The sequence below is a fragment of the Mastacembelus armatus genome, chromosome 18 (genome assembly GCF_900324485.2).
Source record: "Mastacembelus armatus chromosome 18, fMasArm1.2, whole genome shotgun sequence".
Classification (NCBI taxonomy): Eukaryota; Metazoa; Chordata; class Actinopteri; order Synbranchiformes; family Mastacembelidae; genus Mastacembelus; species Mastacembelus armatus.
The window spans coordinates 9,847,730-9,873,908 of record NC_046650.1 but is presented as its reverse complement, the minus strand read 5'-3'; the positions used below and the strand labels follow the sequence as shown (position 1 = coordinate 9,873,908).

The 26,179-nt window shown below is 39.7% G+C and overlaps 1 protein-coding gene and 1 long non-coding RNA gene across 2 annotated transcripts; both read left to right on the top strand.

The window, feature by feature from the left end:
* Positions 1 to 1,453: 1,453 nt before the first annotated feature.
* On the top strand, positions 1,454 to 25,139 carry LOC113125196 (Fc receptor-like protein 5). The gene is made up of 9 exons (XM_026298528.2): positions 1,454 to 1,617; positions 1,896 to 1,931; positions 2,420 to 2,692; positions 2,841 to 3,116; positions 3,263 to 3,565; positions 3,827 to 4,093; positions 4,915 to 5,217; positions 23,379 to 23,514; positions 25,019 to 25,139. The coding sequence occupies exons 1-9, from the start codon at positions 1,581 to 1,583 to the stop codon at positions 25,020 to 25,022; spliced, it is 1,635 nt and encodes a 544-aa protein (XP_026154313.1). The 5' UTR covers positions 1,454 to 1,580; the 3' UTR covers positions 25,023 to 25,139.
* LOC113125199 (uncharacterized) lies at positions 15,148 to 16,496 on the top strand. Its single transcript, XR_003295123.1, has 3 exons — positions 15,148 to 15,297; positions 15,410 to 15,472; positions 15,984 to 16,496. It is a non-coding gene; the product is annotated as an uncharacterized LOC113125199 (long non-coding RNA).
* Positions 25,140 to 26,179: the final 1,040 nt, after the last annotated feature.

Sequence of the window (26,179 nt, the reverse complement as noted above, 5' to 3'; positions counted from 1 at the left end):
CACAGCTTCAGGATCAGGCACTGCTCTCTTTCCTCTGAGAGACTCTCCTCTGGGAGGCTACTTAAGTTTCTGCTCCTCCTTCCATGATTGCCCTGATCTTTGACTCCTGAGCTCCCCCATGTGTGGAGATGGAGTACTGATGCTTGGAACCAGCCTCTGTGGTCATGGAGTCCAGAAAGACTGGGTCCCCTCATTCCTCTGTCTGTGGCCGGAGTTGAGGGAACCAAGAAAGTCAAGAGGGTGAAGGTGAAACTCTTGGTCAGGACAGGAACAAAAATCAGGCTTGTGGTGAGTGACAAGGCAAAAATATGAAAACACAGGAGGCAAAAACAGGCAGTGACAAGCAGGATGAGACAAGAGGTAAAACGACACACTGGACAATTAGACACAGGTTTCAGTGAACAGGTAAAGAGTGTGATCAAATCAGTACAGAGAGGGTGAGACCAAAACAGGAAGTCATATCAGCATCCACCCAGCTGCATCAGTGCTTCATGTGTCTGCTGTGGAGGCGTTCAGGGACCATAATGACTGTGGGTGAAAACACAATTATTTTAAGACACCAGTGTCTGATGGCAGGGCTGTGGCAAATAAGGAAATTCTTTGACTTTAGTGTTTGCTATTGTTTTCAACATGTTCATGTTGACCACAATATAATAATTAATGCTGAGAGAGGCAAAGTGTCCTTTGAACATACTAGTTCTGGTGAATGCTCAGTCTACTGTATGTTCGTGCTATTGCAGTAACACATCTCTGTGGTGTGAAAACAAACTGTGGTTATTTTTCAAAGTGACAAGTTGTGGTGTTTTTCTTGTCAGTGTAGCTGTGAAAAATAACTTGATGGGGAACATGACACATCACACTATGTGTCCAGCCCAAATATGCTGCTACGTTATCTGTGAAATGTAGCTGTACCATTTCTACTTTGTGTTTTATTTGACAACACAATTAATGTTCTAACTCACATTAAAAAGTCAGAAGCAGAAACACTAAGAAAACAGAGGACAGAGAGGAGGAAACAGGGAGAGAGACAGACATAAACACACAGTTTGGACACTTGGTCACTTTAATCTTGGTCTAACTACAACTGTATGTGTTATACTGCAGTTTAGCTTATATTCTATATATTTAGCAGATGAATTACTTATTAGTACCTGTGGGGATTTACTGTTGATTTATACAGGTGGTACTTTGTCTCCAGCTGGCATCTTGATAAACTTTGTACCTTTGTGAATTCAGTTTCCTCCTTATAATAATCAGTTATGGCCTGTTCCATCATATTTTTATTTGGTTCTATATTTTCTCTTTTGTAAAAAGAGTCGACTTAATTTGTAGCTGCAGTGGCCGAGCATGAAGTGACAATCAAGTGTGTGGCCAAAACCAGAAGTGTGACTTTGGTGGAACAGAGAAGGAAGCAGAGATGATCGAATGATAAATTAAGAAAACTGATGTGATACTGAACTAGTCTCCTGTGCACAGTTCAGTGTTTCTCTTCATACGCTGCAGTTTGAAGTTTTGCCTTGAAACAAAGTGGAAATATTTGTCAGAGTCAGAACAACAGAGTGTCAGTGCTGGATGTGAGGATGGGACACACTTTGCTCTGTGTGCTGTCGTTATTCTGTGAGTACATCACTGACTTTTACCAACATGGTTGTTTTGTAGGCAGGATATTGGCTGGTGACTGGGCTCAGTTTGGATCAGAGAGCTGTGTTCAGTCATCACACAAAGATAATGTTGCTTCATCAGCAGTGTTCATTTGATGTAAACATTATACATGTTCTACATTATTCAGCCATAGTTGTCCCTGATGATAATCCAGTAGTTTTATTGTGTCTGTGTTTATTCTGTATTTGTTTCTGTCAGTTTGATAATGTCTGAAGTTTCTTCCTTTATTTCAGTGCTGAATCCACTCCTCTACTATGGACACGCTCAAGGTAATTACACAGTTTTACTTTAGTTTCATTATTACATAGTAATAATGTGACTTTGACTGTATCAGGTAAGTCATCAGTTGTTTTTTTTTTTTTACCATGTGGATGTTTATCATGACTAATAGAACTTATTTATGAACCTGTTGAAATAATCACCATGATTGTGTTAATATGTACAATATAAATGTATTTAGATCCTATAGTTAATCTTATGAACATTTTTTAGAATAGTCTGAATTAATTCATTTAGGAGACAGGAGGAGATGACATGAGAGGAGCTTGGTGCATGATGGAAAGTCCACAAGGAGACCAAGCCTATAGCAGCATAGCTAAGGGAGGGGGAAGTGGTTGACATATTACCATGAGACAACAAGTTTTCTCTGTGACAATGAAAATATTAGCTGTAGTACCAATAATTTATTATACACTTGTTTTTAAACAGAAACACAGTAATAACCTTTTTTTTCTGTATTTCTCGTCCTAAACAATAGAGAAACCAAAGGCCCAGCTGAGTGCAGATGACACAGACATTCCAGCAGGGGGCAGTGTGACCCTGACCTGCTCTGTGAAACCATCATCTGGATGGAAATACCACTGGTACAGAGGTGACACATCCTCTGAAGTCCTGACTGGACAAGATGCAGTTTCCCACTCACCTGGACAAATCAGTGTGTCACAGGAAGGACTGTACTGGTGCAGAGGACGAAGAGGAGACCCAGTTTACTACACAGAGTACAGTGACTCAGTGACAATCTACGAATATGGTGAGTCTGGTAAAACTTTCATGGAATACAAAGTGCAGAGAAACCTATTATGTATTTATAAATATTTCAGACTAAAACTAATGGTGTGATGTTGATTTAACCTGCTGTAATTTTTGTTTTGTTGTTGCTGATTGTTGAACATGAACAGTCCCAAACAGGGCGGTTGTGACTCTGCAGCCCAGCTGGTCTCAGCTATTCAGAGGTGAGACGGTCACTCTCAGATGTGAGATCATGGACGGAGCAAACACTGAGTGGGAGTATGAATGGAAAACAACTAACTCACTGAAACCTCCAACACAACATGACTACAAGATTCAACCTGTTTTGTCATCAGCCAATGGAGAATACAGCTGTAAGGGCAGAAGTAAAGGTTCACAGTCTTTAACAAAGTGGAGTGATGCCACCACACTGACAGTCTCTGACTGTGAGTCAAATCAAACTTCATCAGTCATCATTTTAGTTTTTTCAGACTGTAGAAAAGTATTTGTTATTTAGGTAATTATACTTTAGATAGTTCACCTTTATATTTGTATTATTTGTTTTCATCCTGAGAAAATCTGTTTCCAATAGATAAACCCAAACCTGTCCTCAATGTGTCTCCATCATGGCTGAGTCCTGGAGCCTCAGTAACTCTGAACTGTGAGGTTGAACATCCATCTGCAGGATGGAGGTTCTACTGGTATAAGGCTGTTCCCAAACTATCAGGCGACTCCTACAGCTATGAGCTGCTACCTGGAAGCAGCAGTGGGACTGAACAGGATTCCTACATGGTTCATGGTCAGACACACACAGCAGGATATGTGTGTAAAGCTAGAAGAGGAGACCCATTATATTACACTCTGGACAGTGAAATGAAGTTGGTCTGGTTTGGAGGTCAGTTTTTCCTTTTTTTACAAAGAATTTCCCAATTTCTGTTTATATTGGTCTTTCCAGTTGTTTGTCTTTGTATCAGTTTCTTCCTATTTTTGCTGCTTTGTTGGTCTGAAGCACATTGTTTTTCTGTTTTATTGTTTGTTAGTGTCTTTATTATTTGACTCTATGTATCCACACAGACTGTGAGTAGAACAGAGAATAAAAGTGTAATATGTGATATTTCTAACTGTGTAGTGTTGTGTGGATGTTGTTGTGTTTTAGATGCTGTGCTGACCCTTGAGCCCAGCTGGTCCACTTTTTTCACCGGAGAGTTTGTTTCCTTCATATGTGACATGAACGAAGGAAAAGACACTGACTGGGAATATAAAATAAACAAGGATGGTCAAGAGTTTGTTCAGTACAATTCACACAAGAAATACACATTACAACCTCTGTCTACAGCCTACAGTGGTGAATACCAGTGCTTTGGTTGGCAGAAGAGCTCGAAGTTTATAAAACATAGTAATAAAGTGAATTTGACTGTATCAGGTAAGTCATCAGTGTTTTATTACCATGTGGAGGTTTGTGTTAATATGTACACATAAATGTAATGGTATTTAAGTCTTTAGTTAATTTTCTAAACATTATGTAAAATATAGAACTTTATGTGTATTTGTTTATGATTAAAATAAGGTTTGTTTTTTTTTATTACCCTTATCAGTCCCAAAATGGGGAAATTCCATTACCACCCAAATTGCACACACAAACCATGAACACACACCCAGAGCAGTGGGCAGCCAGTGTTGCAGCACCCGGGGTCCGGTGCCTTGCTCAAGGGTCTCACCTCAATCATGGTATTGAAGGTGGACACGTGGGCTATTCACTCCGTCCCACTGACAATTCCTGCCGGATAGGAGATTCGAACCTGCAATTTTCAAGTTATTCCATCCATCTTCTTCTGCTTATCCTGGGACGGGTCGCAGGGGCAGTAGCCTAAACAGGGATGCCCAAACTTCCTTCTCCCTGTACACTTCCTCCAGCTTTTCCACGCAGACATTGAGGGGCTGAGAGACATAGTCCCTCCAGCATGTCCTGGGTCTTCCCCGGGGCCTTCTCTCAGTGGGACATGCCGGGAACACCTCTTATTCTTGGTGATTCCTGACCATGAAAAGCCCAAACAATAAGGTTATGATTTTTCAGCTGTAAGAAAAAAGTGTTTGTTTACTTAATATATTCTAGATTGCATCTTCATATGATTTATTGAGAAACTGTGGAAGGACATATACAAAATATTCAGGATTCATGTGATTTATATTGTCCTACAACAATATATACATGTTTTCATCCAGTAAAAAATCTGTTTCCATCAGATCAGCCCAAACCTGTCCTCACTGTGTCTCCATCATGGCTGAGTCCTGGAGCCTCACTAACTCTGAACTGTGAGGTTGAACATCCATCTGCAGGATGGAGGTTCTACTGGTATAAGGCTGTTCCCAAACTACCAGGCGACTCCTACAGCTATGAGCTGCTACCTGGAAGCAGCAGTGGGACTGAACAGGATTCCTACATGGTTCATGGTCAGACACACACAGCAGGATATGTGTGTAGAGCTGGAAGAGGAGACCCAGTGTTTTACACTCAGTACAGTGAACTGAAGTTGGTCTGGTCTGCAGGTCAGTGTATAAATTCTTCCTTAACTTTTTCTTTTCTTGCTTCTTTTTGTTTTAAGATGAGATCAAATTTACCCATAATCAGAAGAAAATGAACCTTATTATCTCGATATAGGACAGTAATTTAATCATAATCTGAATATATTGGCGTTAAAAGTAATTGCTTGGGACACTAGTTATTGGTCGTTTAATAAAAAAAAGTTGAATGTATCATTTTAATCAAAATTTAACTGACAAAATCTTCTTTTTTTAATTTTATGGTCAGTCAGACAGTTGTGTATAGTGTATGTATTTTTCAAAAGTTATGACCCTTCATCATGTTGTTTGTCAGATGTTGATCCAGCAGCGTCTCTCACAGTGAGTCCTGACAGAGTGCAGCACTTCACCTCTGACTCTGTGTCACTGAGCTGTGAGGGAAACTCTACTGAGTGGAGAGTCAGGAGGTTTAGTGATGATACTTGCCTGTCATCCTGCATCTACTGGGGAGAATGAATGGATCCACATGCAGCATTGACAGTGGACTGTACACTAAAGCAGTGTACTGGTGTGAGTCTGGATCAGGACAGTTCAGTAATGCAGCCAACATCACTGGACATAGTGAGTTTTAATCATGGTTTGTTCATGTTAGACCAATGTTTCTAATCAGAGCACAGCATCATCTGCTGAAGCTTGACATTTACATTCATTTACTGTTATTTGACAAAGATAATCACCTCACTCATCTCTAGCTGCTGAAATAAAATCTTACTAGTTACTTTGTCCTTCAGGTCAGAAACAATTAGTGCAAATAGGAGTGCAAGGATTTAAGTAGAACTAAGTATAACTGTGACACTTTACATGAGCTCACATGTGTTCACTTATTGAGCAGTGGTTATTTCTGCCAGTCTGTGACATTAAGAGTTCGTCAGAGTGACAGCCTGGGGGAAGAACCTGTCTCTGTGCCAGGTGGTTTTGACATACAGTGCTCTGTAGCACCTCCTACAGGGGAGAAGTCTGAACAGTTTATGTTCAGGGCAGATATATGCAGATATGCTCCCCCCTCATTTCCTCACCATGGACCAGTACAGGTCCTGGATGGAGGGAAGATCGGCCCCGATGATCCTGTCTGCATTCTGCTCCTGTCCTGTTCAGTGGCTGATCCAAACCAGACAAATGACCAATGTTTAAAAGTAGAATCAGTGTATTTTATGTGATTTCATCCATTGTTTTGTGTAATAGAACTTCATGTTTCTTCTGTTCTCATCACTGTTCTCATTGTCAGCTTTTTTCCACCTCATTTATACAGTAAGAGACATATTTATAATTTCAGGATCCAGACCTGAAGGTTTTACCTTTACTGCTCCATACGTCATGTGGGTGGTTGGTGGAATTTTACTGATTGTTTTTCTGCTGCTCCTTCTGCATATCTGTAGAAAAATAAAGGGTGAGACCTTTTCTTTGGGATTATTTATTGAAAATCACTGATGTATTCTGATGCTTTACCATAAAACAGTAAAACAATATGATTACAAAACAATTACTGTTTGTATTTTTAACAGATTCATGTTGGAACAGGTTGGTACGACACTCTTCTCTCATTTTAAATAGAATTTTTAATATTTTCCTTAGAAAAGTTTCAGTGTTTTCTGTTTCAGGCCCAGTCAAGACTCTGCTACACAACAAAAAGTCAACCAGGATGAAATTGAGGATTACTCTTCTCTTCTTCATGGTCAGACTTAAACATGTTTATTTTCACACCATTGCTAACACTCAGTTTGTAGTCAAGATATAGATTTTTATTAAGTGACTAAATTTGACTTTGTCTGATTTTCACTGACCTGTAGGTGGTTTTTGTCTCTATGAAACAATCAGAGTCTCTGCAAACACTGGACATGGTACAGTATAAACTTTGATTCATGTGAAGCTGTCAGATTATATGATTATTACTGAATGATCAAAATTCATGTTGCATTATAATTTCAGCTCAGCCAACAGATGAATCCAGTAATATGACATCTTCAGTTCAGGCTGGAGGTCTTGACGAGAGCAGTAAGTCCACATGAAAGACTTTATAATAATAATGAAGTCACTGATACTGCAAACTGCAGTCTGATTGTAGATAAGTGTGTGTTCAAATCCATTCATGTGATCATCTGAACAGGGGGATGTGACGACACAGAGGAGAACTCTGACTACTATAATGTGAATCCTGCTGCAGCCTCAGGTACAAATATTACCACCACAGCCACTGAGATATTACTGCTCATATTATTCCATTATTCATAATATGAACTAAACTAATACATTGTGAATCTGGGCTGTGGCATTAGAAACCAAATATGTACTAAGTCCAGTCCAGGAGTACAGAGTAATCTGAACTACGTTAGTGTTCACATGCAGTACTGATTCTTGAACTGCATCAAACACAATATTTCCACACCACTTGGCACAAGACAGTTAGAGAGCAGCATCACATCTACATTATGTGTCTGTTTGTCAGTGACATTTACTGTGGTTTGGTTTCAGGTCCATAAAGAGAAGTGCATCATCAGCAAAACATCAGACATGTGGACAACAACATGAAAAACAACATTTATGTAGAAACAGATTTGGCAACATTTATATGCTGTGTAACTGCTGTGTACATTTTAGCTTTCCAAACAGCAGATACACAATATTGGTGTTTGATTTTAGATCATATGAAAGATTTCTGTGCTGAGGATTTAATTCCCTGTTGATCTAAGCATCAATGGAAAACTGAAGTCATTTGTTTCCTATTGATGATCATCATGCACATTATTGTTTCACTTGTTTATTTTCATTTTAGTTTCACTTCATATAGGTTTGGTTGTATTTGGTTATACTAAGTGAAAGGGAATGACTATTAAATGCAGGAAAGAGGAAGAAAATGTGTTTTGTGTTTTGAATGTTGTGAAAATCAGCTGTATATATATATATAATATATATAAGGCCAGAGAACATCAATAATCGTGCCATCCCTTTCCTGCAGTGCCCTCTGCTGACGACTGAGTGAACTGATGAGCTGCCAGTGCACAAGAGGAGATCCTGACTTTAAGACGGACGGGGTCATTGGGCCACTTATCTTGGACTGTATATGTTTATATTGGTCTGTACCAGCCATTGTCGCTCTTAGAAACAGTTGTGTGTGATAATATAATATAACATGGTTTCTTTTGAGTGTTTCCTTTCATCCAACCATCATCTGCATTTACTGACAGAATGAATCTGCCTACATCTGTGTGCTAGTGCTTTTTTTCTATGTTGGTGATTTGGATTATGTTCCTTTTTCTGGCCTTTTCGCTTCCTTTTCTTCTGTTCAGATTGTGTTTTATATGTATTTAAGCTCTGTTTCTTTCCCGTGGACTCAAAAACATCTGCCAGGTTTCTTTCCTTCTTTCTTGCCAGTCCTGTCACAATCTGTGTTTACTTCCTGATGCTGGACTTTTATTTTGTAGTGTTTCCTGTCTGCAGTCTGTCTCTGATTTCTGTTGGTTTTACTTTGTAATCAGTGTCTGATTGTCAACTGTGCCTTGTTGTCTCCCTTCCCCCACACTATATCAGCCATTTCATTGTTACCAGGTACTGTTTGTGTTTCCCTTGTGTAAACTTCCTTCCTATTCCAGCTTGAACCTTTGGGTCTCCTGGTATCTGGCCTGTAATTGGGTTTCTGTCCTTAGTCAGTCACCCCCTGACATCCTCTTGTTCCCTTTTCACTGTTACATCAGTTTATCAATAAAACTTTTCACCAAACCTCTTCCTGTCTGTCTGGTCTACATTTGGGTCGTCATCTCAGTCATTTGTGGTGATTTATGGCATGTGTACAAATACTGTACTGAGATTAGGACTAAAATCATTTTTGGTTCTTTTTTTCTTGAACTTGAAGGAGTGGTGGAAGCTGGAAGCTGTATTTAGGAAAGAAATGTCAAGTCCAGGTAGCATGGTGGCTGAGTGTTTAACACGGTTGCCTCATAGCAAGAAGGTCGTGGGTTCGCAACCTGGCCTTTCTGTGTGGAGTTCGCATGTTCGCCCTGTGCTTGCGTGGGTGTACTCTGGTGTCCTCCCACAGTCCAAAAAAACATGCATGTCAGGTTGATTGGTGACTCTATATTGCTGGGATAGGCTCCAGCAAATCCCCGTGACCCAGGTTAAGGAATAAGTGGGTATAGATAATGGAAAACCTCAGTACTTTAATGGCAGCTAGTTATAGTTTGCAGCAAAAGAGTTAACTACAGCATGGCAACAGTTAGAGAGAGGCATTATGGCAGGATGAGCAATATTTCCATAGTTTTTACCATCCAAGTGGGTGGAAGCAGGGAGAGTCTTCAGTCGGGACAGCAGTTATCACCAATATGTGTATATATGGATGACATAACAACCACTGACTAGCACTGTGCCAACAGTGGTGCCTGCAGTTTTGTCATTGCCCCTGACAGTTTACAATGTAAATCCATTTCTAAGCTAGAGAAAACATTCAGTGCCTCCATTAGAAAGTGCCTGGGAGCACCAAGCTGTCTAAGCTGTGTGTGCCTGTATGGCAAAAGGATTTTGGAGTTTCAGTGTGCTAAGGTTACACTGGAGATGACATGGTCAGAGTCTAGAGATGATGTGTGAAGCACAGGAGCAACAGTCCCAGCAGGGATGAAGTGGAGCCCAAAGGAGGCAGATGTGCAGACTCAGGTAGATCGTAGACACAGGATGTTTCAGGGTGTAGATAAAGACAGGGATGGACTGTCAGTTGAGTTTAGATTTTGGAAGTCAGCTCATGGTGCCTCAGGAGATGGTTAGTACCACTTTAGGACAATCTAAGACCAGATCTTGTCCTGAAACAGTGGATTGTATGTTTTGTGGAAGGTGTAGTTCCCTGGAAAGACACTGTAGAAACGAAAGGATAAAAGTTCAGATATACAGAAGCAGCTATGGAGGCAGAGCAGTGTGGCTGGAAAGTCGGTGTCCACCCAGTGGAAGATGGTGGTTGAGGGTTTGTTGGAAAGTCAGTCTTGTCTCTGTAGAGTGAACTACCCCTTCATAATTGTGATGGCACAGGAAAAGAAACTGTCCTTGTCTGGTTGTTTTGGTGTACAGTGGCCTGTAGTGCCACACAGATGGGAGACATTTAAACAGTTTGTGAAGGGTCTGCAGAAATCTGATTTATTTGGTTACTGAACCAAACCACACAGTGATGGACGAGCAGTGAACAGACTCCCCTGTACCACCAGCTTCTGGGGCAGTTTGGACTTTTTGAGTAGACACAGGGAAAACATCCTCTGCTGTGCCTTCCTGATGATGGTGCTGATGTTGGACATCCACTTTAGTTTGTGGAAAATTGTGGAGCTCAGAAAGTTGAAGGTCTCCACTTGTTATCCACTGACAAGGTAAAGCGTACGTCTTCCTGTAGTTGATCAGAGACCTCTATATGTGTCCAACTCAAATATGCTGCTGAAGTGTTTGCTCTGTATTTACATATTTTAACAGGAACTGTGTAATAAGACTAATAATAAATATATCGTGTGTGTGTGTGTCCGTGGGTGTAAAAGTCATGAGCTCATACTGATGTATCACTTCCTTTCACCCACAGGTCTTGGTTTGTCCTCATGTATTTTCAAGAATTAAAGTGGAAACATTTTCAGATGCACAGTGTCAGTGCTGCATGTGAGGATGGGCCACACTTTGCTCTCTGTGCTGGGGTTATTCTGTGAGTACATCGACATTTGTCTCTTTAAATGCTGCACGACGTGTTTTAGTGGTTTGTTCAAAGTGTGAACAGGGAAGCTGTGTGGTGACAGCAAACACGTGACACTGCTGATGATTCAAAAGTGTATACTGTTTATCATTGTTTTTAAAAATGTTTTCTTTCAGCAGGATCTTAGTCACTGAGTGACTTTATAGTGGAGGACTGTGTTGTGATAATGTTGATGGAAATGTGATAACTGATTTCTAGATTATCCAAACATTCATCCACTGGGCGTGTTTTTCTTTCTTTTGTCTGACATATGAATCTGTGTTGTAGTGCTGAATACAAACCTCTACTGTGGATACACTCAAGGTGATTGCACAAATTTCCTTCTTTCCTGTGTTTGTTTATTCACCCCCAAAAAAATCATCACTGTAGTTTGTCCTTTTTCTTTTAATTGGGCTTTTGTGATCATTCCAGATGTGGTGCTGACTCTTCAGCCAAACAGATCTGTTTTTTTCAGTGGAGAGATTGTTAACTTTACAATTGAGATGAAAGTAGCAATGGAAAACTGGAACTACAGCATTCACAGGAAAGATGAACAAGTTGTTTCCTGTGGCATCAAAAAGTCCTGTTCACTTAAGATACAGAAGAACCACAGTGGTGAATATTGGGCCACCGTTCATCACCAGAGCACAAATGTTATAAAAAAACTGAGCAACAAAGTGAATCTGACTGTATTAGGTAAGTCATGAATTTGTTCAATACCAAGTTTATCGTCATATAAAACTTAACTCATCAATGTACCAGGTTGGTGTGATCATTTATACATAACGTGATCATTTTTTTTTGTTTGTTTTTTAATTTGATAATGTGATTATACATTGTACACAAAACAGAGGTAGTGCATAGATGCGATACATATTGCATCAACTGACAGTGTTAACACAGTTACTATATTAGAAGTATGACACAAATGTGTGAGAGCTCCTGGCCCCTAACAACAATGTGCATTTGTGCTATATTCAGTGATGGGTGGAGATGGTTTCTCATCACACTGCAAATGTTCGTATAGTTAGTATATTTAAAACACTTAAAACACATCTGGAGGTACTGTTACTTTAAAAAAGAAAAAAAAAGCAGGGCAGAGACAATGTACATGATGTTCTAAGAAGAGTCACAGTCACACAGCAGGTTTTCATCCTGAGAAAATCTGTTTCCACCAGATCAGCCCAAACCTGTCCTCACTGTGTCTCCATCATGGCTGAGTCCTGGAGCCTCAGTAACTCTGAACTGTGAGGTTGAACATCCATCTGCAGGATGGAGGTTCTACTGGTATAAGGCTGTTCCCGAACTATCAGGCGACTCCTACAGCTATGAGCTGCTACCTGGAAGCAGCAGTGGGACTGAACAGGATTCCTACATGGTTCATGGTCAGACACACACAGCAGGATATGTGTGTAGAGCTGGAAGAGGAGACCCAGTGTTTTACACTCAGTACAGTCCAACTAGGTTTGCCTGGTCTGTAGGTCAGTATATAAATTATTTTTCTGTCATATTTGGATTATTATAATAAATAAGGTAAATGATCATTGTTAGCACTCTTGTTACCATGCATCCCCTTCCTGTTTCTTCCTGTTTAAGCCTTGGCATATATCAGTAAGAATTTGAGCCCTTGTAGACACAGCAGATACATAGCAGGTTTAATTCTTTACTTTATAGTCATACAGGTGTAGAGGCAGACAACAACAAGGCAAACATGGCTGGTAAAAGTTGGTCACTTCCTTTACTCACAGTGGTTAAAGAGAGCCTGAATTAATGATGGAGCACCAACTAATGAGAAAGCATTATCTGGGTTGAAAGTTGGGACGTGCTGTGCTGTTTATAGTGTGTTGATCCCCTTATTAAATGTTGTTTTTCAGATGTTCATTTGGGATCAGTGTCGGTCAAAGTGAGTCCTGACAGGGCCAAACACTTTTCCACGGACTTGGTGTCACTGAGCTGTGAGGGAAACTCTAATGACTGGAGAGTGAAGAGGTTTTTTAAAAAGAGCCTGTCAAAGTGTAATGACTGGGGGACAATGACTGGATCCACGTGCAAAATCAACCAGTTAACAGTGAAAACTGCAGTGTACTGGTGTGAGTCTCCGCCACATCATTACAGCAATGCAGTCAACATCACTGGACAGAGTAGGTTTTAAATAATGTATGGTTTATCATTTTTAGTCATTCTGTTATCTTGCTTCATCTTTAGGATTTAAATGTTCATGTAGTGATGTGTTGAAGAGCAGCTTGAGCCTAACATGATTTTAGCAAGAACACATAGTAATTACAATATTTATTAGTATAGGCATGAAAAATGCAACCACAAGGGAGAACAATCCAGTGTCTTCATGTGCCGGTCCCAAGTCCAGGTAAATGGACTTAAAGGGTTGTGTCAGGAAGGGCATCCGACATAAAATTTAAGCCAAATCAAACATGTGAATCACAAATATGACTTCCATACCAGATCGGTCATGGCCCGGGTTAACAACAACTGCCACTGGTGCTGTTGACCTACAGGGTGCCAGTGGAAATTGGACTACTGTTGGTCGAAGCAGGAGAGGAGGAAGGCGTGTTCGTAGGCAAAGAGAGAAGAGGAAGGGCAGGAGTGTAGGACTTAGAGTATTGAATTTGAATGTAGGGACTTTGTCAGGGAAAACTAGAGAGTTGGTTCAGGATATGATGGAGAGAAGAAAGGTGGATATCTTGTGTGTTCAGGAGACCAGGTGGAAAGGTAGCAAGGCCTATAGATCAGGAGCAGGGTTCAAGCTGTTTTATCATGGTGTGGATGGAAAGAGGAATGGAGTAGGAGTTATCCTGAAGGAGGATTTTGCTAGGAATGTTCTGGAGGTGAAGAGACTGTCAGATAGGGTGATGAGTCTGAAGCTGGAAGTTGAAGGTGTGATGTTGAATGTTGTCAGTGGTTATGCCCCACAGGTAGGATGGGAGTTAGAAGAGAAGGAGAAATTCTGGAGGGAGCTGGATGAGATGATTCAGGGTGTCCCTAGTGGTGAGAGAGTGGTGATTGGGGCAGATTTCAACGGACATGTTGGTGAGGGAAACAGAGGTGATGAGGAAGTGATGGGTAAGTTTGGTATGCAGGACAGGAATGCAGAAGGACTGATGGTGGTAGACTTTGCAAAAACGATGGAAATGGCTGTAGTGAACACATTTTCCAGAAAAGGGAGGAGCATAGGGCGACATATAAGAGTGGAGGCAGGAGCACAGAGATGTTTCAACCTCACAGACGTTTCAACCTGAAAGATCAGTAACTGCAAAGTAGTGGCTGGGGAGTAGTGGAGGCTAGGCTGAGGTCAGAAGTGAGTATTTGTGAGCAGCAGTATGGTTTCATGCCAAGAAAGACTGGAGCTGAACATCTCTGCAGTGTCAAGGTCTGATGAAGGATTTTACAAATGTAAAGTAATGAAAGAGTCAGCACAGAGTTGGGTTTCTGAAAATGTGAGTATAATAAAAACATGTATTTATTCATGTGTATTTATGTGGATGTGCTGTTATATATTGATGTGTATTTATGTTTAAGTGTATTAATATTTGTATGTATATTATTTGTTCCACCAGTGTCCAGACGTGGAGTCTCATCATTTCTTGTGCCATTGATCACTGGGTTGGTTTGCGGAGTTTTCCTGATTATTCTCCTGATGCTGTTGTTTTGCTATAAAAAGTCAAAAGGTGAGTTTTTTCTTTTAATTCACTAATTGTTTTCCTGCTGCTGCTGCATTTTGGGAAAAAATAAAGGGTGAGACCTTCACACACTTTCTGAGAATTTTCTGAAAACCACTGATGAATTCAGATGTTTTGAGATAAAGCAGTAAAACATGATTACAAAACAATGTAATACTGTTTGTATTTTTAACAGATTCATGTTGGAACAGGTTGGTACAACACTCTTCTCTCATTTTAAACAGAATTTTTTACATTTTCCTTAGAAAAGTTTCAGTGTTTTCTGTGTTTCAGGCCCAGTCAAGACTCTGCTACACAACAAAAAGTCAACCAGGATGAACCTCAAGTTTACTCTTCTCTTCTTCATGGTCAGACTTAAACATGTTTATTTTCACACCATTGCTAACACTCAGTTTGTAGTCAAGATATAGATTTTTTTTTAAGTGACTAAATTTGACTTTGTCTTGATTTTCACTGACCTGTAGGTGATTTTTGTCTCTATGAAACAATCAGAGTCTCAGCAAACACTGGACATGGTACAGTATAAACTTTGATTCATGTGAAGCTGTCAGATTATATGATTATTACTGAATGATCAAAATTCATGTTGCATTATAATTTCAGCTCAGCCAACAGATGAATCCAGTAATATGACATCTTCAGTTCAGGCTGGAGGTCTTGACGAGAGCAGTAAGTCCACATGAAAGACTTTATAATAATAATGAAGTCACTGATACTGCAAACTGCAGTCTGATTGTAGATAAGTGTGTGTTCAAATCCATTCATGTGATCATCTGAACAGGGGGATGTGACGACACAGAGGAGAACTCTGACTACTATAATGTGAATCCTGCTGCAGCCTCAGGTACAAATATCACCACCACAGCCACTGAGATATTACTGCTCATATTATTCCATTATTCATAATATGAACTAAACTAATACATTGTGTATCTGGGCTGTGGCATTAGAAACCTGCTGCCTCAAACACAATATTTCCAGACCACTTCATTTAGAGGTTAAAACTGTTGCTGTTCTTTGTAACTATCTCACCACAGTCCACAAACAGATGTGCTGTTATTTTGTGTTGATCTGATCTAGTGGTTCTCAAACATTTTCTGTCGGGTTCCCCTTTGGAGAAAGAAGAATTTCAGGGCCCACCAACCCCAGCAAAACTTCAACAACAGGACAAATCAAACTTCGTTTGAGAAACACTGATCTGATCCAACCATCATATCTAATGAATGCATAGCACTGTCTAAACATTTGAATTACTTACACACATCAACAACTTTGGCACAAGACAGTTAGAGAGCAGCATCACATCTACATTATGTGTCTGTTTGTCAGTGATATTTACTGTGGTTTGGTTTCAGGTCCATAAAGAGAAGTGCATCATCAGCAAAACATCAGACATGTGGACAACAACATGAAAAACAACATTTACGTAGAAACAGATTTGACAACATTTATATGCTGTGTAACTGCTGTGTACATTTTAGCTTTCCAAACAGCAGATACACAATATTGGTGGTCCTGCCAAACTGCACTGGTTCAGAGAAGGAAAAGTATCAAAAATGAGGAGGAAAAACTTTGAGCCAAATGGTAGGTGTGGTTGATATCAATTAGGTGGTGGTAAAGTCAAACTTGGTCATAATCTGTGGTCAGCAGGCACAAGAAAACAGCTGGCTGGAAGATATTAATGTCAGCAATATACAAAAGCCAAGACAGAGGGATGGCAAAAAGTTGCAGACAAATTAAAGGTGTAAGTAGTGACTGTGTTAGAAGTTTTTATCACTTATCACAGTATATATTATGTACTTTTAAAAAATTTTATAATTACTTTCATCTTTTATATTAGAGCCACTAAGACTGAACATTCTTGAGTCATGCACAGATCCTGTCCATTTATCTTCCACATTTGTGATATGGCACATAGAGTCACACACCATCTAAGACATTTTAGTCAATCAACTGTGTACTTATGGAATACATTCTTGTATATATTACCAGTCTACAATATTAAGAATTGTAGTAACTCATCTGCACATTTATACAATGAACCCCCTTTAGGTTTACAAAAGCCCCTTCATCGGGGCCTGGAGGGGCCTTGATATGAATGTATGTGTAACTAGTAATGTAATGCAGTAATGCAGTCTATGGCACCAGTCACATTTGGAAAGCCTGGGAGACAATCAATTCATATTTACAAGCTTGGTCTCATTCACATGATTTTCATTAACAAGTTCAATGTACCTGAAATGGTGAAAAAGCTTTTACAACTTGGGGTCTTAACTAGTTTGGAAAGACCACAAAAACACCTAAAAACTGCTTGAGGGCCAAGTAAACTTTGTGAATGACAGGACAGACAACACTTTGGCCAAGTTCTCCACATCTGCAATAAGATAAAGGAAAGTGCCACTGGCAAAGAATCTCAATGCGATGCAGTTTGTGCTGTTGTTAATGCAGCTGTTGTTACTCTGAGTCAAACTTTTAATATGAGGGTCCAACAAATTCATTATGTAAATGGCCAAGACATGGCTGCAACACACTTCCCGTCTCACCTCCGCTTATAAAGCCGCGATCTAATCATGTTTACATGAAATAAAGCTGTTTACTGACCTGTTGCTATGACAACAACTTCAGGATGAGCGTCGAAGAACCAAATAATCCAAGATCATCAAATCATCAACAATCATATTGAGATAACTGTTAGCGACGTACAAAGAACAGGCCCCTGAGGATGAAACTGTTTATTATTATTGTGGAATGGATGACAACATGAAAAACCACATCTTTGTTTTGACAATATTTGCAGCTTTTATACTGTAACCATTATATACACGTCTGCTCTGCAAATATCACAGTATTTTGTACAGTTAATCTACAAGTAGCTCATTTAAAGGAAATGCATCATAGTAATTTAACCCTCTGTTGTACCTGACAGGGAGACGACACATTATCACCTATAATAGTTTAAATGTTCCCATTTAGTGTTTATCTACTATAGTTATGTTTTATTGTTAGTTTTTAAGTTTAAATGCAGCTACAATATGTTAATTTTCCTCTGCCATTGTAAAACGTATATAACAGGTAGTGTCTGTATTTATTTTCACCAGGATGAAGTAAACAACGTTTGTCCTATGGTTTATTCTAATTTTGCATATATGTGATGTTTTTGTTTCTTATAGTGACCCTACAGTGTGAAACAGATTTATCTGTTCATGTTCAATTTATATCAGCTCATAGTGAAAAACTGGATTTATTATTGTGATCTACATTTTAAAGGAATAGCTTGTGATTTTTCCAGTTGGTGTTAAAACAATGTTGAGGGATATTTATGTCTGTGAGAACAGGTTTCAGTCATTGTCACTTCTACTCTCCACACTGATCCTGAACGTCCATCTTCGGTCCCCAATGGTCCCCTGCCCTGCTTCTTTTCTGACTAACCCTTTACCCACTGCTGATTACCTGGATCAGGTGTGTTCAGCCAATCAGAAGCTGGAAGATACCATCTCAGATGAAGATGGAAGTTAGGGAAGACAAAATGCATTGATATGTTTCATCCTGGACCTTCACTTTGAGTAGGTGATCAGGATCAGGGAAGATGATCACCTTTTGTCAAGGTGAACCTGTATTTGAGTTTGTTGAAGACTTGATCAGTGGACAGGGACCAGGCAAAGATTGATTTCCTAGAGGTGAGGTGGTGAAATGGAGCCGCCAAGGTGCTAATTATAAAAACTTGCAAAACTCTGGAACCTCTGAAGTTGGTTGTGGTTTTTTTAGGGGTCGGTCATTCACTAACTTCAGCTCCTCTGGCTGGATCCATCTCGATATGTACTGAATGAAACATGACAGACTGGGAGTGGAATGAAACTATCATACAGTTGTTGGTAACTGAGAGCCTGTACCTGGATTATGGATACAAGGGATTCCGGAGGGATCTGTATCTGATGAACCAGGTCCCTGTAATGAAGTTTGCATCAGCCCCAGAATCAATAAATAACCAGAATAATCTGATGATTCTTGATGCTGAGCGTTACCTTCATCAATTATCAGAGAGCAGGTGCCGTGTTCCAGCACTGATCCTGATCTTTTACCAGACAAGCCCACACAGTCTGACCAGGTTTGCCACAGAAGATGCACAGCTTCAGGATCAGGCACTGCTCTCTTTCCTCTGAGAGACTCTCCTCTGGGAGGCTACTTAAATTTCTGCTCCTCCTTCCATGACTGCCCTGATCTCTGACTCCTGAGCTCCCCCATGTGTGGAGATGGAGTACTGATGCTTGGAACCAGCCTCCTCGGTTTTGGAGTCCAGAAAGACTGGGTCCCCTCATTCCTCTGTCTGTGGCAGGTGTTGAGGGAACCAAGAAAGTCAAGAGGGTGAAGGTGAAACTCTTGGTCAGGACAGGAACAAAAATCAGGCTTGTGGTGAGTGACAAGGCAAAAATATGAAAGAACAGGAGGCAAAAACAGGCAATGACAAGCAGGATGAGACAAGAGGTAAAACGACACACTGGACAATTAGACACAGGTTTCAGTAAACAGGTAAAGAGTGTGATCAAATCAGTACAGAGAGGGTGAGACCAAAACAGGAAGTCATATCAAAATAAGAGTCTGCAAGCACAGGTCAGGAACTGGATCAGGACACTGTCAGTGAATTTTTATGTTCCACTAATTGTTTAATTGAAGTGTAGAATCATGTCCCAGTGTAAACGTAACAAACGTTGTTACATATTACACAAGTTACTTATGAGCACATCTCCTTATATCAGTGTGAAATCACATATATCTAAATATATATGTGTGCACATCATGTCCACCCAGCTGCACCAGTGCTTCATGTGTCTGCTGTGGAGGTGTTCAGGGACCATAATTGCCCTCATTTGGTTCACTTTTCTTTGACCTGTTTAGTTGATTGTTTTCACCTGTTTCTTGTTTTGTTCCTTGTCTTTATATACCTTGGTTGAACCATGTTTTAGTTGCCAGGTTGTCTGTTCTGTACTGCTCTGCTAGAGCTACTGTTCTGAGAGCTGTTAATACATTGTCTTGAGTCCTGCTAAAGACATCGTTTTCGAGCCTGTTGTTACACTTACGTTTTCTGTTGGAAATTTGATTATGGACTGTCTTTTGTTCTCCCAGCTTTAAGTAAAGTATTCTGTAGTGATGGGCAAGTGAAGCCTCATGAAGCACTGAGGCTTTCCTGACAATTGTGCCGAAAAAGATTCAAAGCTTCGAGACTTCAGTGACGGTGACATCTGGTGGACAACTGAAGCCATAGCAACCTCTAAAGAGCACGAATGAAGCACTGGCACTGTTTCAATCCCATGACAACAGTAAAAGTTCAGACCTCTTGAGATCAAAATGATCCCAAACTTTAGAACGTCGCTTATTGGTGGGACTCGCCGTGAAACTTGCCAAAATACTCTCACTCTCCAAATCCTGAAGCAGAATGATGCATCTTATATAGCTGGTATGGCACCAAACCACTCAAATCTGTCAAACCTGTCAAGCTGTCATTGGCTCAGAATGCATTGAAACGCCATGAGCCAATGACACACACTGAAAGACTATGAGCCAATGAAAAGCTTTGAAACACTTTGAGGCAATGAAGCGCGAAGCGAAACAGTGATGATGTTCGAACGTCATCAGTCACGTGACACTGGTGTTTTGATACAAGCCTCGACACAGTGTTTCGAATCACTCCGCTTCAGGAAGAGTGACACAAGCTCCAGAGCCTCGGTATCATTTGCCCATCTCTACTATTTTGTTTCCTTTTGGTCTTTGTTTCCTGGTTCTTTTCCCCTGTCTCCTGTTTATGTGTCTTTGCCTCGTGCCATGTTTCTTGCCCTTGTGTTTCCATGCCTTAAGTCCCTGTGTACCATGTTCTTGTTCTTTGTGTAGTCTGGTGCGTCTCCCTCTATGTGTGCGTGACCCAGGCTACTTCATGCCCTGACTCCCTGTCCTCGTGTTCATGTGTTTGTGGGTCTGGTGCGTCTCCCCAAGTGTGTGTGACCCAGACCCTAGTGTCTCGTTCCCTGGAGTCCATGTATGTGTTCATGTCGTGTCCATGTGTTTCCATGTCTTCATCTGCACCTGTTTAGTCTAGTTTCTGTTTATTGCTCTTGCTGTATTTAGTTAAATAAGATCTTGTTTCGAGCCTTGAGTACCAGCGTGAGCGCATGTTTGGTCCTAATCATTTATAGTCATCCCCAAATCCTGACAATAATGACTGTGGGTTAGAACACAAATATTTTAAGACACCAGTGTCTGATGGCAGGGCTGTGGCAAATAAGGAAATTCTTTGACTTTAGCGTTTGCTATTGTTTTCTCCATGTTCATGTTGACCACAATATAATAATTAATACTGAGAGAGGCAAAGTGTCCTTTGAACATACTAGTTCTGGTGAATGCACAGTCTACTGTATGTTCGTGCTATTGCAGTAACACATCTCTGTGGTGTGAAAACAAACTGTGGTTATTTTTCAAAGTGACAAGTTGTGGTGTTTTTCTTGTCAGTGTAGCTGTGAAAAATAACTTGATGGGGAACATCACACATCACACTATGTGTCCAGCTCAAATATGCTGCTACGTTATCTGTGAAATGTAGCTGTACCATTTCTACTTTGTGTTTTATTTGACAACACAATTAATGTTCTAACTCACATTAAAAGTCAGAAGCAGAAACACTAAGAAAACAGAGGACAGAGAGGAGGAAACAGAGAGAGAGAGATAAACACACAGTTTGGACACTTGGTCACTTTAATCTTGGTCTAACTACAACTGTATGTGTTATACTGCAGTTTAGCTTATATTCTAAATATTTAGCAGATGAATTACTTATTAGTACCTGTGGGGATTTACTGTTGATTTATACAGGTGGTACTTTGTCTCCAGCTGGCATCTCATTAAACTAGTCTGAGTCTATACCTTTATGAATTCAGGAGTTTTTTTTTACTTTGTCATTGAAGTGCAATATTTTCAGTTTCCAACAGTGTGAACCACGAAGGCTAACTCTTGTCTTCAAACAACATATGGAAATTATTTATATAATCACTTATGGCCTCTTCCTTTAAAATTGTTTGGTTTTGTATTTTTTAATTCCTTTATCTGGTTTTGTAGAAAGAGTCGACTTAATTTATAGCTGCAGTGGCCGAGCAGGAAGTGTAACCATGGCAATCAAGTGTGTGGTCAAACCCAGTGCAGAGGTGTGAATTAGGTGGAAAAGAGGAGGAAGTGGGGTATTATATTAAGATATTAAGAGGTTATAGGTGTGTCACTGAACTAGTGTCTTGTGCACAGTTCAGTGTTTCTCTTCATACGCTGCAGTTTGAAGTTTTGCCTTGAAACAAAGTGGAAATATTTGTCAGAGGCAGAACAACAGAGTGTCAGTGCTGGATGTGAGGATGGGACACACTTTGCTCTGTGTGCTGTCGTTATTCTGTGAGTACATCACTGACTTTTACCAACATGGTTGTTTTGTAGGCAGGATATTGGCTGGTGACTGGGCTCAGTTTGGATCAGAGAGCTGTGTTCAGTCATCACACAAAGATAATGTTGCTTCATCAGCAGTGTTCATTTGATGTAAACATTATACATGTTCTACATTATTCAGCCATAGTTGTCCCTGATGACAATAGAGGGGGGATTTCAGAAAGTCGGTTTAGTCAAAACTCAGAGTAGTTTAATCCTGAGTTGAGGGAAACTCAGAGTTTGTGTTTCCAGAATCACAGATCATTTAAACTCAGAGTCAGTTACTGTGTAATTTACTAACCTGCTCTCTGACAGGTTTTCTTGAAGAAACTGAGTTTCTGTCTCCTTCCTGTGGAGTCTGCAGAAGCTGTCAGACCGTTTCATTTCCTCAGTCATACAGTTCATGTTGAAGTGTCGATCAGAGCACATTCATTTTCAGATGTTTGCACCAGGAGAAGCAGATAAAATCCTGATTAGACAGTAGTTAATAATTTATCTTTACTGATGTGAATGTATTTATGATCAGTCAGTCAGTGATCTTTCCTCCACAGTGTGGATTTATCCTCAGTTCAGTATAAACTCTGTAGGCTGCCCTCTTCATTTATTACACTGGCACTGAGTAGATTGGCCTATTAGAACAACTGTGATTTCACTTGATTTCAGTTGTGTAAAATACTTTTCTTCATTGGTCAGACTGATGTAAAATTAAGTTTTAGCTCAATTTTCTATCCATGACATATCCAATGGAAAAATGAATAAACTGTTATACCTATTTTTCATTTCGCAGCAGATTTTCTGATTCCACTTGTTTGACCTTTTTTCCCTGTTGTCATGGTGAATCGTTGTGTCTGACCTCCAATGATGATGACTTTTCATAGTCCTCCTGCACACTGTTAATTCAGGGTTAGTCAGCTCAGAGTTCAGGGTTAAGTTTGTTAAACCTGCTTTTTGGAATAAATCCCCAGGAGTTTTATTCTGTCTGTGTTTATTCTGTATTTGTTTCTGTCAGTTTGATAATGTCTGAAGTTTCTTCCTTTATTTCAGTGCTGAATCCACTCCTCTACTATGGACACGCTCAAGGTAATTACACAGTTTTACTTTAGTTTCTTTCTATTTTTTAATCAAGATGAATCTGCTTTGTTGGTCTGAAGCACATTGTTTTTCTGTTTTATTGTTTGTTAGTGTCTTTATTATTTGACTCTATGTATCCACACAGACTGTGAGTAGAACAGAGAATAAAAGTGTAATATGTGATATTTCTAACTGTGTAGTGTTGTGTGGATGTTGTTGTGTTTTAGATGCTGTGCTGACCCTTGAGCCCAGCTGGTCCACTTTTTTCACTGGAGAGTGTGTTTCCTTCATATGTCACATGAACGAAGGAAAAGACACTGACTGGGAATATAAAATAAACAAGGATGGTCGAGAGTTTCATCAGTACGTTTCAGAGAAACGCTTCATGTTTCAACATCTGTCTACAAACTACAGTGGTGAATACCAGTGCTTTGGTCACCACAATAGCTCACAGTTTACCAAACAAAGTAATAATGTGACTTTGACTGTATCAGTTTAGTCATCAGTGTTTTATTACCAAGTACATGTTGATCATGACTATTTATAAACCCTGAATTTCTGAATTAACAAATGTAGCTGACAGAGCTGTTCAGTGAGGACAGGGCTACTTTGAATCAAGTCAGAACTGTGACTTCAGGACAGTAACACTTTGACACTTTATTTTACTTTAATTTGCCTTCTAAAACATGTTTGAGTAAAAATAATCTTTATTGAAAATATATTGTCAGTGACAGGTTCAGGCTTCTTGAACAGCTGAATCCTTTTTCCTTTTTCCTACAATAAATCTGTTACACTGACCAATAAAAATCAGCAATAAAAGACAAAATAAATGTAATAAAATCTACACATGAACAGAACCAAAACAAACATTTATGGTAATAAGGTTAAAATAGATTTACTATGTGTAATATAAATGTTTCTTCCACTAAATCAAAGTCAGTGATAGTCAGTTCACTGTTGTCGTCTCATGACACGTCTGCACATTTAAAATTCAGGTGTTATTGGACCAGAGGCTGCACACATGAAAAATGACCCAATTCAATCATTCTTAGCAAAATCATCACATAAAGAAACTATCATTTTAATATATTTGCATTGTGACATGGATACAACCATCTGAACAGTGACATGTTTTTATCTGGAGATTTTTCTGTCATTATTATAAAAAGTAAATATTAGTCAAGCAATGGAAGTGGTGAAGGAAGTGTTGAAGTTTGGGAATTGGTGTATGCACTTAAAGTGCAAAAGTTGAAGTACGCAGCATACATGTAGAAAAATAGTCATTGATTTACAGTTCTCAATAAATTTATTAGACCACCAGTCATAGAGAGAACAGAAACATTGTAGGAGCTTGTCAAGACATTTTATCACTATAACAGGAATGAGGAATTTCAAATTGAACACATTTCTCTAACCAGATTTGGCCCAGCACACTGGACTTCTCTTAAAGTAAAAACTGAATCAAGCAGAACAATTACCCATTAAAACTTATCTTTCCCATTAAGGAATGTAAACAACTGAAAATTGACGTAAAAAATATTTTTTATATTTTAATTTAATTTATTTATATTTTTCTCTTAAATACTACTGTGACTAAAGATCTTGCACATACTGGTGTATTAACCTAGATGTTTAAATTTGTCATATCAACAGTAATAACCAAAGTGTCACCTTTACTTTGATATCAACATTATCCAAAATTATCAAGCAGGTCCAGGGTTTAACAGGTTTAACCATAACAGAAAAGAAATACAGAAAGAATTTGGTACTAACCAAAACTGTCTGCTTTTGGTAGCTGTGGCACAATCCTTACACTGAGTGGTGGTCTAATCAATTTGCTTCTCACCGTATTTATTCTAAACATCAGGTAAACCAAAGGCCCAGCTGAGTGCTGATGACACAGACATTCCAGCAGGGGGCAGTGTGACCCTGACCTGCTCTGTGAAACCATCATCTGGATGGAAATACCACTGGTACAGAGGTGACACATCCTCTAAAGTCCTGACTGGACAAGATGCAGTTTCCCACTCACCTGGACAAATCAGTGTGTCACAGGAAGGACTGTACTGGTGCAGAGGAGGAAGAGGAGACCCAGTTTACTACACAGAGTACAGTGACTCAGTGACAATCTACAAATATGGTGAGTCTGGTAAAACTTTCATGGAATACAAAGTGCAGAGAAACCTATTGTGTATTTATGAATATTTCAGACTAAAACTAATGGTGTGATGTTGATTTAACCTGCTGTAATTTTTGTTTTGTTGTTGCTGATTGTTGAACATGAACAGTCCCAAACAGGGCGGTTGTGACTCTGCAGCCCAGCTGGTCTCAGCTATTCAGAGGTGAGACGGTCACTCTCAGATGTGAGATCATGGACGGAGCAAACACTGAGTGGGAGTATGAATGGAAAACAACTAACTCACTGAAACTGTTACGGTTCTGCCAGGTTTTGCCCCTGGCAATCACCTCAATTCATCTCACCTGTGCCCAAGTCCCTCACCTGCACCTCATCTGAAGTCTCCCTCTGGCATATATACATTTCCCACACTCCAGTCTCCGTCCGATCTCGTAACGAAGACACGGACCTTGACTCTGTCAGGATCCATTTCACTGGACTTCTGTTTTCTTTTATTTTGGAGGATCCTGACAGGAACTGTTTTTTTGGTTATTTCTGTTTTCTTTACGTTGATCTAATTTGTTTGATTGTTTTCACCTGGTTCTTGTTTTGTGCCCGGTCCTTATATACCTTGGTTGTTCTTTGTTTTAGTTGCCGGGTTGTCTGCTATGTATGGTTTTGCGTACTGCCAAGACAGCGTTTTGAGCTTTTGTTAGACTCGTTTTGATTATGGACTGCCTTTTGTTCCTCCAGATTTAAGTTAAGTATTTTGTCTCCTTTTGGTCTTAATTTCCTGGTTCTTTTCCCCTGTCTCCTGTTTTTGTGTCTTTGCCTTGTGCCATGTTTCTTGCCCTTGTGTTTCATGCCTTGTTTTCCCTGGTTTACGTGTTCATGTTCCTTGTGTGGTCTGGT